At 31.5% G+C, this 16,959-nt stretch overlaps 2 protein-coding genes across 2 annotated transcripts; both read left to right on the forward strand.

Moving 5' to 3' along the window:
• The first annotated feature begins 1,517 nt into the window (after nucleotides 1-1,517).
• On the forward strand, nucleotides 1,518-7,685 carry CPSRP54 (chloroplast signal recognition particle 54 kDa subunit). Its single transcript, XM_039026941.2, has 15 exons — nucleotides 1,518-1,924; nucleotides 2,291-2,423; nucleotides 2,986-3,053; nucleotides 3,133-3,234; nucleotides 3,815-3,967; nucleotides 4,206-4,283; nucleotides 5,135-5,260; nucleotides 5,381-5,483; nucleotides 5,584-5,684; nucleotides 5,859-5,996; nucleotides 6,066-6,209; nucleotides 6,412-6,487; nucleotides 6,962-7,047; nucleotides 7,173-7,298; nucleotides 7,431-7,685. The coding sequence occupies exons 1-15, from the start codon at nucleotides 1,745-1,747 to the stop codon at nucleotides 7,533-7,535; spliced, it is 1,719 nt and encodes a 572-aa protein (XP_038882869.1). The 5' UTR covers nucleotides 1,518-1,744; the 3' UTR covers nucleotides 7,536-7,685.
• A 6,901-nt stretch (nucleotides 7,686-14,586) lies between these two features.
• On the forward strand, nucleotides 14,587-16,279 carry LOC120072586 (uncharacterized). The gene has a single exon (XM_039024982.2). The coding sequence runs from the start codon at nucleotides 14,995-14,997 to the stop codon at nucleotides 15,859-15,861; it is 867 nt and encodes a 288-aa protein (XP_038880910.2). The 5' UTR covers nucleotides 14,587-14,994; the 3' UTR covers nucleotides 15,862-16,279.
• Nucleotides 16,280-16,959: the final 680 nt, after the last annotated feature.

The raw sequence follows: 16,959 nt of genomic DNA on the forward strand, positions 1-16,959 counted from the left end.
ATCCTTGTCATTCAGACAGTCATGACGTATTGTGATGAGGTCGTTATACGATGGGCCCTTTGATGGTTTGAGTATATCTACAAATGGTTGAGTTAGAATAGTGGAAGCCATTTGAACCGAAGACATCACAACTAGTGGGACGGGAGCAAGTGGGGTTGGAACATGAATGTAAGGTGTTGGAGAAGTTTGTGGTCCTGAAGATTGTCCATATCCATGGTCAATATCGAACTGTGGAGTACATTTGCGTTCATTGATGTTATCAAACCAAGCTTCACTTTGATCCTCCCCTAAGTTACATGGCTCAATATGATCATCCATTGAATACATGGTGGAAATATTACGTGTTGGAATAGTTGCATATCTAAAGTTTTGACTAGTTGGAATGAGTTAATTCGTTGGATTTCACTGTTAGTACATATTCTCGGTGTGTACTCCACGACTTTCACGATGTGTAACTGATACAAATAACGACATCCGAGATGCATCACTGCCTTCTAAAAAGAAGCTAAGATCGTTATCATCGACTATGTCAATTTGGGGGAGCCGAGACCAATAGATTATAACAATATTTGATGTGTATATCAAACATATCTGGATCGATATTCAGTCATTGGTGCATAACATTTGCTAATTCATTGATAGTTATATCCTTTCTGACCTTCTGACCTTTTATATGACCTCTAACATAATTGCTCATTGACTGGTCTCATTCCCCACCAAATCGTATAAAGATGTGAAGCAACGCCATTGATTTGCAATCAGATTAGCAAATTTTAAGCAATACCCAATTAGATTTTAAGAAATCGCCCAGTTGTTTATAAGTGTGCGCTTAGAATTGTATACACGATCGCGTATATACTACTAAACAATCGTTCATTATCATATACACGATCATTTATATAATACTACAAAATCTTGAAGTAGTATATAAAAGATCATTTATATAATACTAAACGATCATTAAATGTTATATAGACGATTGTTCATATAGTACTAAACAATCGTTTATATAATACTAAACGATCGTTCATATAATACTAAATGAGCGTTTACATCGTAATGAATGATCGTCTATATATTGCTATACGATCATTCTTCAATACTAAACAATCTAGAGGACAGGAAATACTATAGAGTATCACTTACATTCTCTCCGTTTCTGGACTAGGCGAACAAATTTTGCTCTATATCCAAAGACACAATGAAATGAACAAAAATGAAAACGATCGACAATGAGGATATTATATTGAAACTCTGAGAAACAATGGGAGAACTTTGTGGTGAGTTCCACGGAAAATGAATAACTTAGAGTGACTTCCATTCTTGATATCAAAGTTATTCAATGCTATTGGTATAATATTAATTAGGAATAAATGCGCTGGTGGAATGTTAGTGATGCATTGAATACATATTGAATGAAAAGCTGAAGAAATCGTGGAAGGGAAAAGAAATGTGGCACAATCCGAAGAATTTTTTAAATTGAAAGTAAAATTGATATTTTACGTGGACAAAATGTCATTCATGGAAAAGTTTTTCGTTTGTCTAGAGGTTGAAGAAGAGAGCAATACGCGGCGTTTGAACAAAGAGCGTCGATGCGGCCACGTCTTCAAAATAAACGGTTCAGATGTGAACTAAAGAGGATAAGCGAAAAATCGGATATATTATCTCTGAGTGGATAAAAGGAAAATTAGATACTGAGACTTGCAGAGAAAGGGGAGCTAAGAAAAAACCATCGAATTTGGCAATGGAGGCATTGCAAATTTCGACTGTTGCTTCTCGTCATTTGGCTTCGAATTCTCAATCTCCATGTGCAAGTAGGAGCTTGTGCCATGGTTCAAACTGCGCGAGAAAATCCTCGACTATTTCATCTTCTTGGCTTGGTTCGAGTAATTTGAAGTCGCTCTCTTCGAGGAATCTGTTCACTGTAAGACGATGATTGAGTTGTTGCTTGTATTTAAGTTACTTTCTGTTTTTTGTTTTTTTGTTTTTTTTTTTCTGGAAATTATGGCGATTTTGTGGAAGAATTTTCTGTAGCTAGCTAAACTAAGGAGAGCTAAATTTTTGCGACACTATGGTGTTAGAAATTGTATTCTGGAAGTGTGGTTACAGAGAAATGGTTAAATATTTAAAGGTGTAGATTGCTTGTTGAAGGGAATTTTGAGTTTTTGTTTCTTCCACTGGTAGACGTTAGTCTTGCTACCATTTGTGTCAGTTGGAAAGGATACTTTTTTATTAAATGTAAACGATACTTTTTTAGGTTCCTTAGGTTTGGTTTTGATTTTGTCCACAGAGGGAGATTTGGGGTTGGCTTCATGCCAAGACTGCCAACACTAGGAGAGAAATGCGTTGGGTTGTACGAGCTGAAATGTTTGGCCAGTTGACAAGTGGCCTGGAGGCTGCTTGGAACAAGCTCAAAGGAGAAGGTCTGAATATCTTTAAACCTTTTGATCGGTTGCCTTATTTTTAAGTTTGTTTCATATAGCTGCACTATACTTCGGTGATCCATGGAGTACTTTGAAAATGGCTTGATAATAAAGTACAGTCAAGAAATAGATGTTCAAGATTTACTGAATACATCAGATGGCAATTTAATTACCTGGATAGTGTTCTTGTACTGGAAGTACCTGAGTTGGTAAATCATACCTCTCTTGTGAGTACTTTCACCACTGACTGGACCGGGGTGGGGTGTTGGTAGGGTGCTGTGGAGTGGGGCGGGAGTGAGAATTTTCCCTTCTAATGTGGAATTACTACATATCTTGTTAGTTTTTTTAACGAAGAAAAATGGACTTAATATGGGGATTCGGGCAAATTATAGATACATGCACACAGACGCACATTTCATTTTTAGGCTGCATTAAACAAGATCTAATTCAGAGGAACTAATTTATTCAGCCAGGGTACTTATTTATTTTCCTTTAAATATGATCTGATAACAGCCGATACTTAGAAAATTTGTTGTGTTGATGGAATATTATCTTCCTCTAGAGGTTTTGTCAAAGGAAAATATTGTGGAGCCAATGCGAGATATTAGGAGAGCTCTTCTGGAGGCTGATGTAAGTAACTGCTGCATTGGTTGTATATCAGTTCTTAGGTATAAAATAAGGATTTTTGGGTCCTGCTTGGTTAATATAGGTGAGCCTTCCTGTTGTACGAAGGTTTGTGCAAGCTGTCAGTGACCAAGCTGTTGGTGTTGGTGTGATTCGAGGAGTGAGACCTGATCAACAATTGGTAAAGGTATATAAGTTACCGTGAGTTTATCTTTATAATCTTGCATAGGCCTTCAGCTACAAATGTACGTGTGGACTCGGTTATTTTTCAGAAATTAGCAGTTCCCTTCAAGTTGTACTACTAATATTAGTAGGTCTCCTGTAGTATGCGAATACTATCAAATGAAACACCATGTTCTACTTTCTTTATACATTGCTTTTGTCCTGGATTTGAGGAAGTCTCCTTGGGGTAAACGAGAGTAGACATGGAAAATATTTTTGATTGAAAACATTTTTTGCATTTGCATCCTACAATAGCTTGGGTCCATATTAGGTCAAAGTCTGGGATCATTTTTCGTTGTTTACATTAGCATTTGTACTAAAAAAAATTGTTTACAACATAAGGATTAATTTTCAACTGTTGGTGGTTAACTTTAGCGTAGAAGCTATCTTACTAGTGCTTATAACTTCATATTGACCATGGTTTTATATCTTTTATGTAACAGTTTTGTTGATTATAGGTGAATCCTGGGTTACTTACATTTGAGATTGTAGAAAGTTGAAAAACCTTTTTCAGTTTATTAAAATTCGGCTGTTGTCTCTTATAGATTGTACATGATGAGCTTGTGAAATTGATGGGTGGAGAAGTCTCTGAACTTGTTTTCTCAAAGTCTGGCCCTACTGTCATACTGTTGGCTGGTCTACAAGGAGTTGGAAAGACAACCGTTTGTGCAAAATTGGCCAATTATCTTAAGAAACAAGTAAGGTTTTCTATTTTTTATTTATTTATTTTTTAAATTAATTAAATTTTAATTTATATATATATATATTAGTAATTTATTATTATTTAAAAAAATATTTATAAATAAGAAACATGCAAGGTTTCATTTTTCATCTTCCTCTAATTAAGTGTGTGTATTGTGTCTCTCTGTTTTGCCTTCTGCATCCCTTTTAATCAAATATATATATATATATATTTTCTAACAATGTTGATCACAGGGGAAAAGTTGCATGTTGGTGGCTGGAGATGTGTATAGACCTGCTGCTATTGACCAATTAGTTATCTTGGGTGAACAGGTATGAAATTTCATTCTCATCAATATCTTTTGCTTAGTGACTACCAAGTAGTAAACCATTGTGCTAGTTGTATGTGATATGACTTATGGTTAAGCACAGGTGGGCGAGGAAAGATATATGGTTAATCAGTTTAGACATTCTTATTAGGTGGACTCCCTCAGCAGGAATATGAATACATGACATGTCTGCACATAGAATAAAATGTAAAGGTTTCTAGTGAAGATAATGTGAACTTAGACGTTCTTATCTGAACAATGGTAGTGAGATTTAGAGTGGTTCAACTGACGTCTAATGGAGTAGTTAGCATCGAAAAAAGGGACCACATGTCCCCTGATTGCTTTTGTTGGTAAGTATACTTTAAGATTTGGTGTTATGGTGATAACTTGTTTAGAAATGTTTTACAGGGTTGTAGTTTAAATTCAGGAGTTAAGAATTATTAGTTGAGTTCGATGATTTGTAATGGGTAACAATCTACTTGTTTGTTCCTAAGCAGCTGCTACTAATACTTTTGGGACATGTTTTGATATAGAATGTAATGAAGTGAATGGACTTTAAAGTTTGGCTCAAAAGGGAAATTGGAGATGAGCTTAATCTTATCTGCTTTTAGATTGTAAACGGTGCCTATAATTGGAGCTTGTTCAATAAGTCCCATTTTGTTGTTTTTATGTAGTGCATGTAGCTGGGTGGTCATAGTTGGTGTTAAGCGGGATGGGGGTTCTTGTCATTCGAAATTAGTAAATGAAATATTTAAATGGAGCATGATGTACACATCTGATAAAGAGTTATGAACTTATCTGGATATAATTCTTAGTAATTATTTTAACCTCACTTTTGGTCATAGTGAATTACAGGTGGGGGTGCCTGTTTATACAGCAGGCACTGAGGTTAAGCCTTCAGACATTGCAAAACAAGGTCTACAAGAGGCTCGAAAAAATAAAGTAGATGTAGTAATCGTGGATACTGCTGGAAGGCTTCAGGTGCTCATTACTTTTGTTGCAAAACATACTTGGATGGTCCATAATATAGTACACATTGAGACCGTCTACCATTCATTTATTATACTACTGAAAAATCATATTCATTTAAAAATTGAACAGATAGACAAGGCCATGATGGATGAATTAAAAGAAGTGAAACGTGCAATCAATCCAACCGAAGTGCTCCTTGTTGTGGATGCCATGACTGGTCAAGAAGCTGCAGGTACTTCTTTCAGCAACCTTGGGAGACAAGTATTAAAACTGGTTTGCAAAATAACTTAAGAGGACAATTAAGCCCACTGCCATCTTATGTGGTTCTGCAGCCTTGGTCACAACATTCAACATGGAGATAGGGATCACAGGTGCTATTCTGACAAAGCTAGATGGAGATTCAAGAGGTGGAGCAGCTTTGAGTGTTAAAGAGGTATGTCATTTAACTAAACTAATGCACATTAGCTTCTTCAAGAATTAATTTACTGGAACGTTTATTTAGCTAAGTTCTTTATGTTTATGAGCATTGTTTCCAGTATCTTCAAATTCACAATAGCACCGGATAAATTTAGCAATCTATTCTATTTGTCTATTAATTTTTTAACAGGTATCAGGAAAGCCAATCAAGCTTGTAGGCCGTGGAGAACGTATGGAGGACCTTGAACCATTTTATCCTGACCGTATGGCAGGAAGAATCTTAGGAATGGGAGATGTCCTCTCTTTCGTGGAGAAGGCACAAGAAGTGGTAAGTTGGAATTAATTTTGTCTCACTTTCAGACAAGCCTGCAGTTTTAAACTCAAATTGTGTATATAGATGCGCCAAGAGGATGCAGAAGAACTGCAAAAGAAGATAATGAGTGCAAAATTTGACTTCAATGATTTCCTGAAGCAAACTCGTGCAGTTGCACGGATGGGATCTATGACCCGTGTCATTGGAATGATCCCTGGTATGGGAAAGGTGGGAATGCAAATCTTCTGAACTTCTACTTCATAGTTTCTTTGTGCCACTGATAAGATACACAACTATTAGGTGCATGTGTTTCAATTCACTAATAATGGGTATCACGGGGCTGTTTCCAGGTTTCAGTACCTGATGTTTAACGGGAATTACAATTTCTTATATTTGTATGCTTAGCTAATACTCTGGTTGTTTCACATAGGTCACTCCAGCCCAGGTTCGAGAAGCAGAAAAGAGTTTGAAAATAATGGAATCAATGATTGAAGCAATGACTCCTGGTATTCTCTTTTCTCCCGTTGCTTTCTTCCATGAGTTAGAATTTCATACTAGATCGTGCTTAAGAGGCTATGATAAATCATGGACCATATGCATTTTAAGCATATGCTTGCTTCTTTGTTATTAGTTAGAGGCCGTGCATTATATTTGCCTAATTGATTGGATTAGGTTTTTGCTAGATGAGAAGTTTTCTCAATTATTCTGATTGAATGGGCACTAAGCTTCTTGTTAATATGGGTGGTCACTTGTCAAGCTTAGAAAGATGCTAGTACTTATTAAAAGATAAAGATGAAGATGGCATGTACGTGTATTTATTATAGAGAAGTACCTAATAAAAAGAAAATAGTGCAAAAGTCATTTTCCACCGGTTAGCTTTTTGCCTATTTAAGTACATCAAATATTGTTCCTTCTGCCTCTATTGATCTCTACTCACTGAACCTCTTCTATCTGACAACTTTTCACTTGTTTAATGACAGAGGAAAGGGAGAAGCCAGAATTGTTGGCAGAATCACCTGCAAGGAGGAAAAGAGTTGCTCAAGATTCAGGGAAAACAGAGCAGCAGGTATGACAAGGTCTTTCTTTCATGCAAAAATTGTTGATCATCCATCTTCATCTTAGAACTCTCCGTCTGCCACCACCTCAAATAATGAGGGAATCCACTGACGAAGAAATCTTATAAAACACTAGGTGAGCCAGCTCGTGGCTCAACTCTTCCAGATGCGTGTTCGTATGAAGAATTTGATGGGTGTGATGGAAGGTGGATCCATTCCTGCATTGAACAATCTTGAAGAAGCTCTTAAAGCCGAACAAAAGGTTCCCTGTTTTTCTCCTCTTCCTCTATATTCAAACTATATTTTGGTTAGAATTTGATTAAAGAACTTCTCTTAATCAATTATTCAGTCCTTGTTTGGATATATAAACGATGTCTGGTTGTCACCTCATCAGGCCCCTCCTGGTACTGCACGAAGGAAGCGAAGATCCGAATCGAGGAAGCAATTTGTAAACTCGGGAACAAGGCCAAGTCCTCGTGGTTTTGGGGGTGGAAACTAGGCAAAAGCTTATCAAGAGATGCATATCAAATTCAGGTTAATGCTTTGCTTGGATGTCATTATTTACCACTGCATTAGGTATTCCAATTTCTTTGTTCTGTAATTTTACCTCAATATTCCTGCACTAGGTAATGAAATTGTTTTTTTTTTAGTGCATTGTATAATATTATAAGTTTGCCAGTTTAGACTTTAGGATATGGACTATCAACTTAATCATTACTAGTTTAGACTTTAGGATATGGACTATCAACTTAATCATAGAAACCAGCGTATTTGGGAACTTTTTCACTCCAGAAATAACCTCTTAAGAAAATGTCAGGTTAAAAAGTCAAAGACATTAGAATTTAATGACCAAAGACTTGATTTGAGGCCTTTTGACCCTTATTTTGTTTAGAAAGAGAGCTAGAAAGTCAATCATGAAGAACAAGTCTATACCATCCAAAATTGTGGTTGGAACATTGGGAAAGTGTTGTTTGAACTAACCACGAGCTGCTAGTGAAACCTAAGTAATACCTGCCAAAAATACATTGATCAGGACTACATTCTATTCAGTACCATTGTTGTAGGTTTCACCAGTACATAGAGAATAATCCCACAACTAGAAAATCATCCTCCCTTAACCTTCAAGAAATTACCTAAATGATTGATTCTCTCATGTCATCATCTAAAAATCCCATACAAGAATGCATTGGCTGCCTCATCATTGCCAAAAGAGAGAACATTCTTGCTAAGTATATGGTTTGGTTTAGTCTTTGGGTTTTTTTCTTCTCTTTCCCAATGTTGTTTCTATTATAAACAAAGTTAAATTCAATCTTTTGTTTGATGATAAACTTAGATGAGATAATATTGAGCGAACTGGCAGAAGTATAGGGGAGAAGAAAGTCATCTAAAAGAGAACTTGAAATTTCTACAGGTTCTTTTAGAATTTACAGGAGGAATTAGGAATTTTCCTCACCAGATTACCTTTTTCTTCCTTTAAAATTTCACGAATTTATTAAACATTTCATGTAAGTTTATCATCAACAAATTCTAACATTCATTGATGACAAGAGAATAACTTTAAAAACATTGAAAACTCAAGTGCTGAATTGAAACTTTTTAAATAACAGGAATTAGATTGAATATTAAGGACTAAAACCTATATTCAGCTATGCTTTATCACCTTTGCTAAAATTATAGGTAAGAGGTGAAATTTTATAGTCTAACTTTATATAGTAGGGACGTTTGGATCACAGGTATTGTTTCATAGGCATAGATATTAAATATCTAGGATCTGAATGTAGATAATTAATATTTATGTTTGAATGTGCAGGATAATTAATATTTGGAAGTTACATATTTGTGTTCAATTCAATAATTTGTATATAGAAACTAAAAGTAAATAATTACTTTATTAAATGTAAATGATCAATTAAACTTAACCTTTATTAATTTATTATTATGTTAGTTCATCATTTAATTAATAAATAAATACTTTTTAATTAAATTAAATTAAATTAATTGATTAATTAGAATATTGATTAACAATAATAATTTATATTAAATAGTCAATAATGGTAAAAATATTAGATGGAATTTATGAAGTCTAAATAATATATTTATATTTAACAATTGATTAAAATTAATAGTAATTAATATTTGATATTAATTTATTAATTAATTAAGCTATATTTTTACAATTCATCTCTTAGGCATAAAAATCTCACATTTTCGTAGGGTATTTTCATGTCGGGTTTTAAAGTTTCTTGGATGATATTAAGGAATATTAAATGTCTGTATGAAATCTTATGAAAAAATCTGTATAATAAATGGGGCTTTATTGATTTATAGTGGTAGGTTAGAATATAATTTTTAAAAGATGATTTAGAAGAGCGGGTTTGTGCAAACCACATGGTTTAAAATTTGGCATAGGGTCAACTGTTAAGGTGTATGTTACTTGCATAACGGTTTAATGAAGTGGAATTACTTAGGATTTCTTCATTTTCAAGTATTAAAACACTCCATAATTCAAAATCATTTCGATATAATAATATCTTAAAACATATTTTGTATCCTTCTGGCATGGAGAAATGAAATTCTCTGCCAGATGTATACCACTTCGATTATTACAATGTAATGCCACTTTATTCTTCTAATTGAGGCCTTGACTAATTACAAATATGAATTAGTGTAAAGTTTATGTATCAGTTAATTTTGTTGACGGGAACTTTATAATCCAAGGTCGGTTAAAGGAAGGAAAATATGAATAAATAAACAAAGGGAATGAGGCTTGATAGAGCTATACTTACCACCGGATTACCTATTTATAATGGTAGTATGTTTTATATTTATATATATAACATAAAGTTGAGGGGAGACTTGAGCCCCCTTTGAACTTAGGTCAATCCATGATGGTTTAAAGCCATGAAAACTTACCATCGAAATAGACAATATTGTACTTTTGTGTAGAGGTCATTTTCTTTAACAATTATATTTGTATTCCAACTTTAACTTATATTAAAAGGCCGCAAGTTTTTTCAATGACATTTTTTTTCCATTTTGAAATGTTAATGTCATTTTTTTTCAATTTACACATTCAAATTTGTAAAGCTAATAGAAAATGATATATTATATGTCATATAATATACTATTTTAAGTGAAAATACCAGGCTAACATTAATTAGTTGAATCTAAACTCTATTTTCAAAACCAACCAATCTTGCCAGTTAAAAGCCAGGTGGCAAATATTGACTGCATTCAAAGAGTAGATGAAACAAATAAAAAAAAAAAGGAATAAATTGCGAAAACAATATGGTGGTAATTGTAATTATACTTTCAAACTTTTAATTGTAAAAATTAGGTTCCTGAACTTCTACGAGTGTTAAAATTGGACTGCAAGCTTACAATAATAGTTGAAATTGGATCTACAAATGATAAAAGTTAAATTCTCAAATTTATACCATTGTCACAATTAATATAATTATGTAAATGTAAATTTTAAGGTTCAATTTGATCAAATTTTAATATTTGCAAAAGTTTGAAGTCAATATTTGGAAGTTTAAGGATATAATTATAACTATGTCGTAGTTTTTGCAATTTGTAAAAAAAAAAAAAAAGTGTAAAAAAAAAAAGTAAGGTAATTAATGGCAGCTATCTAGAGAAGCAAAGATTTGGATGTAAATTTAAAAGATGCTCCCAAAGTCAAACATTCCCATTGACTTTTCCATGAAATCGGGCTGTTATTTCTTTATTGGGCAACTGCAACTGCCAAGAAAGTCCTTTAACATTTAGCCATTGAAAAGTCTTTAACCCAAACAAAAGTTTTATATGTTTTTTTCTTAATAAAAAATTGTTTTCTTTTATGGGAAAAATAACTTTTGGGTTTGAGTTTCAAATTTAGCTTTTAGTTTTTAAGTTTTAAAACGTTACATACTAATCTTTAAATTTTGAATTTAGTTTCAATTTAGTTCATAAGTGTCAAAATATTACTTTTTCAGCCTAGAGATTTGGGTTTTGTTTCAATTTGATCCCTAGGTTTCAATATTTATATTTTAAAACTTGATTATTCACTAAATACTCATTTTTCGTAATTTATATTAATAAATTAAATTTTTTTAAAAGAATTATAATTAATGAAGTTTCATTATTTTTTTATTTCTTTTAAAATTAGATTCAAAATGTCACTTCATAATTATTTTTAATTAATTGATAGTGATTGAAAGTGAGTATTTAATAAAAAAAATTGATTTTAAAAATGTAAAATATTGAAATCTAGGGATCAAATTGAAGCAAAACTCAAATATCAAGAGTAAAATTATAATATTTTGAAATTTAAGGACTAAGTTGAAACAAAACTCAAAATTTAAGGATCAAATGTATAATATTTGAAAATCTAAGGACCAAATAGAAACTATGCTAAACCTAGGAATCAAAAAGATATTTTACCCTTATGTTATTTATTTATCTTTTATTTTTGTTTCTCGTGACTACCAAAAAGCTAGGCCTAAGGTGACTTAGATGAGTTGTTTTGAATTATCAGATTATTATAAAGAATTATTTGCACAAGTAGTTAAATACTCCAAACTTGCGTGTGTTTCTATGTACATAAATAAATAAATAAATAATATATATATTAAATATTGAAATAGTTTCGTAAATTTTAAAAAATGATAAACATAAAATTGAAATTAAGAGACTTTAGCTTTTTTTTTTTTAAAAAAAAATAGAAACTTATTTAAAACAATTTTAGAGGTTAAAAGAACTAAACTTGTAATTCAATTAAAAGTTTTTTTTTTCAATCCAAATTTCTTAGTATAAGTTAACAAAATAAAAAATAATTAGAATATAATCTCAATATGGTAAAAATGAAAGTAAATATTGTCTAAAAACGAGTAAATGTCATGAAATAATAAAATCTATAATTTGAGAATAAAATATTGCAGAAATGCTGGTGAGTAAGAATTGTCAAGAGAAATGATTTTTAATTATGGAAAATGGTGACAATTACCATGTAAGGCAATTGCTGGCATTTTCTCAAAATAATATTAATAGAAATAAATCAAATAAAATAACTAATTTATTTTATAATTTCTCCATAATTTCAATTCAAGGACTATAAATGTAATATTTTAAAACTTACTAACCAAAAGAAAATTAGAAGGGCCAAAATTGTAATTTTCTCAATTTTAAAATTAACACATTCTTGTCAAAAGTAATACACTTTGGGGGTGTTTATCCATTCTGTACTTCTAGAAGGGCATTCTTTGACACAGCCCACTGCATGGAACAGTTAAATGGATTTATTAAAAATTATAATTTTCTATTTTTTTGGAATAAAATAATTCAATTGGCTATTTTCAAATATAGACAAATGAATCAATTTATTTATAAATATTATATTTATCTATTACTATTTATCATATATAAAAATGGTATTTTACTATATTTAAAAATAAAAATATTTTTAATAATTTTGTTATTTAAAACGATTAACAAATGTTCTCTAAAATATATTTTTTATACGTTAAAATTTTCGAGAGTTTTTCTTTAAATTTTTTTAATAATGAAGAAAGTCTAGGTACATGTTTTTTTTTTTTTTTTTTTTTCCTTCTAGTCTTTCTCTATTTTCTTTTTTTAGTTTCTTATTTTCTCCTTGTTATTTATTTTATTGTGTTTTTTCTTTTACCTAATCCCCCTTTTCCCTTTTTAATGGAGTTTTTAGGTTTCCATATATTATATAAAACCATTATATTTTAGGTTCGTTCGATAACCATTTTGTTTTTAAAAATTAAGCCTATAATCATTACTTTTACTTTCAAATTTCTTTTTTGTTATCTACTTTTCATCAATAGTTTAAAAACCCAATTTAAATTTTGAGAACAAAAAAAGTAGCTTTCAAAAAACTGTTTTTATTTTGAAAATTTGGCTAAAAATTCAACCATTGTAGTTCAGATACAAATCATGGTAAGAAATATGTATGAAATAAGCTTAATTTACAAAAACAAAAACAAAAACAAAAAATATAATTACTGACCTTAATAACGGGTTCTTTTACCAAAATTTTCATTTTGGGCACTCTTATACAAGCCTATTTTGATAAATGGTATAAATTTTAGATGTCATTGTGATAATTTAATTAGCCAGTATGACCAAATATTTAAATAGTTAAATTATAATTTTAGTTCCTATGTATAATTTGAAGAAAGATAGAATTTAGTCCCTATGGTTATATAATTAAAATTTAGTTCGTACAATTTAATAAAGCTTTCATAAATAGTCCTTACGGTAAAGACTATTTATGAGGATTTTATTAAAGTATAGAGACTATTTATGAGATCTTATCCAATTATATGAATTAAATTCTAACATTTTTTACCCCAAATTTGTAATGTTATTTATTTAAATAGACAAATTCCAAAATTTGGTGGAAATTATGGATTCTAATTATTATATCAGGTTAGATTTTTTTTTTTTTTTTTTTTTCATTTCCACCTATTTCTAAATTGAGGAAACTAACAATTATGAAAGAGATTACATGTTCACTTGATACCTAAGTTAAGTGCAAAATTGCTTACTTTACATAGACAACAATTTTTTGCCTTATGTCTATATTTCATGTGTTTATAAGTTGAATTACTAAAAAAACAATAGCATATACCTAAAGGAATAGAAATAAAAACCAAAAACAAGTATTTTTTTCTAAACAACTCTAAATATCGTTTCTATTGAGTAATTATTTTAAATGGAAAAACTGTTAAAAATATTTTAAAATATAGTAAAATGTTACTATTAATCAGTGATAGACATTGTCTATCAAGGTTCATCAATGTCTATCATTTATAGATATTGACATTTTGCGATATTTGTAAATAAGTTAGTCCATTTTTTATTTTAAAAATAATCATTTCTATTTATTTATCTTTTTATTAAAGAATTAGTTCTTATTTAGTTGTAATAGACATCAAAATTCTTTGAAATACATATAAAAAACGTGTATATTCTAACAATGTTTATATGAAAAAGGAAAGAATATTCATATAAAGGAAGGAATTGTACTTCACCACAAAATTATTCTGCTATTAATTTAATTATTCAATACTAGGAACAAGTTTGTCTAAATTAAAAAAAAAATAAGAAGATCAATTTTGTGGGGGGAAAAAATAATAAAAACATTAAAATCAAGTGGGTCCAACGCAAGGAATAGTAGGTTTGAATAAACCCAATCAATATTTTTGAAAATTATTTTCGTTGAAAAAAAAATTATAATTTTAATATGTATTAATATTATAGGTTTAAATCCTATTTTGGTCTCTAAACTTTAAATATTTTTTTTATTTTAATCCATAAACTTTAAAAAACTTCTATTCTAGTCCTTAGACTTTTAAAAAGTATTTACTATGACCCTTGCTATTAAGAATAAATTACTTATATTTTTGAATTATTAAACAGTCAAATAAGTTAGTCATGCTAAAACAAATCTAAGGTTTCAATTTTGAATTAGGTGGTAAAACAATTTTTTATAAGAGATCTCAAAAGTCATTTCACTTCAATGATTTTGACTGCTCACTATTTTGGCATATAAATTGTTAATATTGTACTTCACATTTATCTTTCTCAATTTATGTTACATGTAATTTATCCTCAAACAAATTTCGTCTAACAGCATAGTACAATATATACTTTTTTTAAATTTCACACACTAAAATAGAGATTTTTAAAGTTTAGGAACCAAAATAGAACAAGACTAAAAGTTAAGGACCGGATTTAAACCTAAATTATAATTACACAAAAATATGACTGTAATTACAAAACAACCATTTAAAATTAAAGAGGCCTTTCTTCACCTAATTTGCGCCACGGAGCACACCGAAGAAGACAGAGAAAAGAATCGCCATTACTCATTATTCATTCAATTCAAGAATTCTTCTTTTTTGCATCTTTCAATTTTTTGATTTTCTCTCTTTCGATTTCGATTTCTTTGTATGATGCCGCAGGGTGATTTACAGGCCTTCTTCACCGGTGATGTTGCCGGCGACGACCGGAAAGCCGCCGACGACGATGGAGAGCGGCTGCCATTGGAGGAGGGGAAAGAGGAGCCAGATCGGGCGGAAGTTCCTCCTGACTTTCCTCCGGAGTCTTTCTGGCTTTCTAAGGATGCAGAGTTCGACTGGTTCGATCGGAACGCTTTCTTTGAGCGGAAAGAATCTACTAAGGCTAGTTCTAATTCCACGAATTTGAATCCTAATTTGCATCCGCAACATAATTCGAATTCGCAGCGGTTTTCGTTGAATTTGAAGTCGAAGGCGTCGATTATCGGATTGCCGAAGCCTCAGAACGCTGCTTATGTCGAAGCGAAGAATCGACGCAATTGCAAGTCTGGAAACATTCGGTTGTTTCCGAAACGGTCAGGATCCGGTGGAAAATCGGTTTCGTCAATGATCGAACCTTCTTCTCCCAAGGTATCATGTATGGGGAAAGTGAGATCGAAGAAGGACCGAAATCGGCTGAAGAATAACAATAATCACCATCACTCGTCAGAAACAGAACTAGCACCAACCGCAAAAGAGAAATCAGTTGAAAAACAGAAGAAAGGATTCTTCGCGAGTTTCCGCGCTATAATTTTTCGGAGCGGTGGAAGAAGGCAACCAGTCGTCGAACCGACTGCCTCGTCGTCACTCACAAACTCGCCTCCAGAACAGAACATCAGAGCGCCTCCAACGCCGCCGCCGCCGACGGCGGCGTCTCTTCCAAGCAAGATCGACAAAACAGAACCGCCTGCCTTGGGCGGTATGCAACGATTCGCATCGGGAAGAAAGTCCAGTTCGTGGAGCGGTATAGAGGCGGCTTAGGCGTAGCATTGACTCTTCCGCCATGCGAGGGATCATCGTGCACGCCGGCGGGGCCCGCCGGAAGATTTTGGAATTGGCAGCCTTGATTTGGATGTTTGCTCGGTAGGGCCGAATCCGATTGCATTTGTCGTTGGATGAACATGCGGTTTGAACTTTGAACAACGATTCATCAAGAAATTTTCTACTCCATTGTGGTTTGGAAGGTAAAACATCGATATCATAGTCCTTTTTTCAAATTTTTTAAAAATAGTTTTGGTAGTACTTGAAATCTTTTTGTTTGAATTAGAGGATGAAGATTTGTTGTAGATAAGAGCTTTTGGGAATGAGTAGTTTGCATTTGCATTGTATATTCGTTCATGATCATGATGTGACGTTTTTTAATAATCACATATATACGTATTTTACATATTTTGGTTTACCTTTTATTGACCAAACCTCATAAATTAATTGTAGGTTGTTAGGAAATAAACTTGTATGACATCAAATTCAAAGATTCTCACTTCTCTTTGTAAATATATTTATTTATTTATTTATTTACAAAGGAACAAGAAAAATTTAAATCTATAGGTTTGAAATTTAGAAAATTTTTATCTATAAAAAAATGTCAAACTATTTATAGAAGTAGTAAAAAAAAAAAACACTGACTATAGATTTCTAAACAAGTTTTTATCACGAATAGGTATTGATAAACTTTTATCAACTTTTATCAAAGAAGATTTTGCTATTTTGTGTGAATAATTTTTCTTATTTTTTTATTTTTGAGAATTTTCCATGAGTTTATATAAGATACCAATGTTAATTTTGATGTATAGAGTTTAAATTTAACAATTACGGAGAGTATTCAAATCATTTTAGACGTTATAATGCCTTATTTAAAAAATTATGATATGATTGATATGTTAGTTCTGATATTAAACTTAGGGATGTACGCCTTGCAATTTCTGTAAACTACAATGTAAAATTATAGGGTGGAAAAAAAAGGATGAAAATTGACATTCTTTTTCCGAAATAAATTTAAGGAGTAAAGGAAGATAATTTAATCCTTAAAATAGAGGAAATAGAGCACATAATTGTGCATATTATAAACATAGGAAATAA

The sequence above is a fragment of the Benincasa hispida genome, chromosome 3 (assembly GCF_027475165.1).
Source record: "Benincasa hispida cultivar pf3 chromosome 3, pf3_genome.v1.1, whole genome shotgun sequence".
In the NCBI taxonomy this organism is placed as follows: Eukaryota; Viridiplantae; Streptophyta; class Magnoliopsida; order Cucurbitales; family Cucurbitaceae; genus Benincasa; species Benincasa hispida.

Bases quoted from the DNA above. Each gene is read 5' to 3' on its own strand.
- LOC120072586 (XM_039024982.2), top strand. From the start codon at position 14,995: ATGATGCCGCAGGGTGATTTACAGGCCTTCTTCACCGGTGATGTTGCC.
- CPSRP54 (XM_039026941.2), top strand. From the start codon at position 1,745: ATGGAGGCATTGCAAATTTCGACTGTTGCTTCTCGTCATTTGGCTTCG. The intron at 3,235-3,814 runs GTATATAAGTTA...TGTCTCTTATAG, and splicing joins CTGATCAACAATTGGTAAAG to ATTGTACATGATGAGCTTGT. The intron at 5,997-6,065 runs GTAAGTTGGAAT...TTGTGTATATAG, and splicing joins TGGAGAAGGCACAAGAAGTG to ATGCGCCAAGAGGATGCAGA.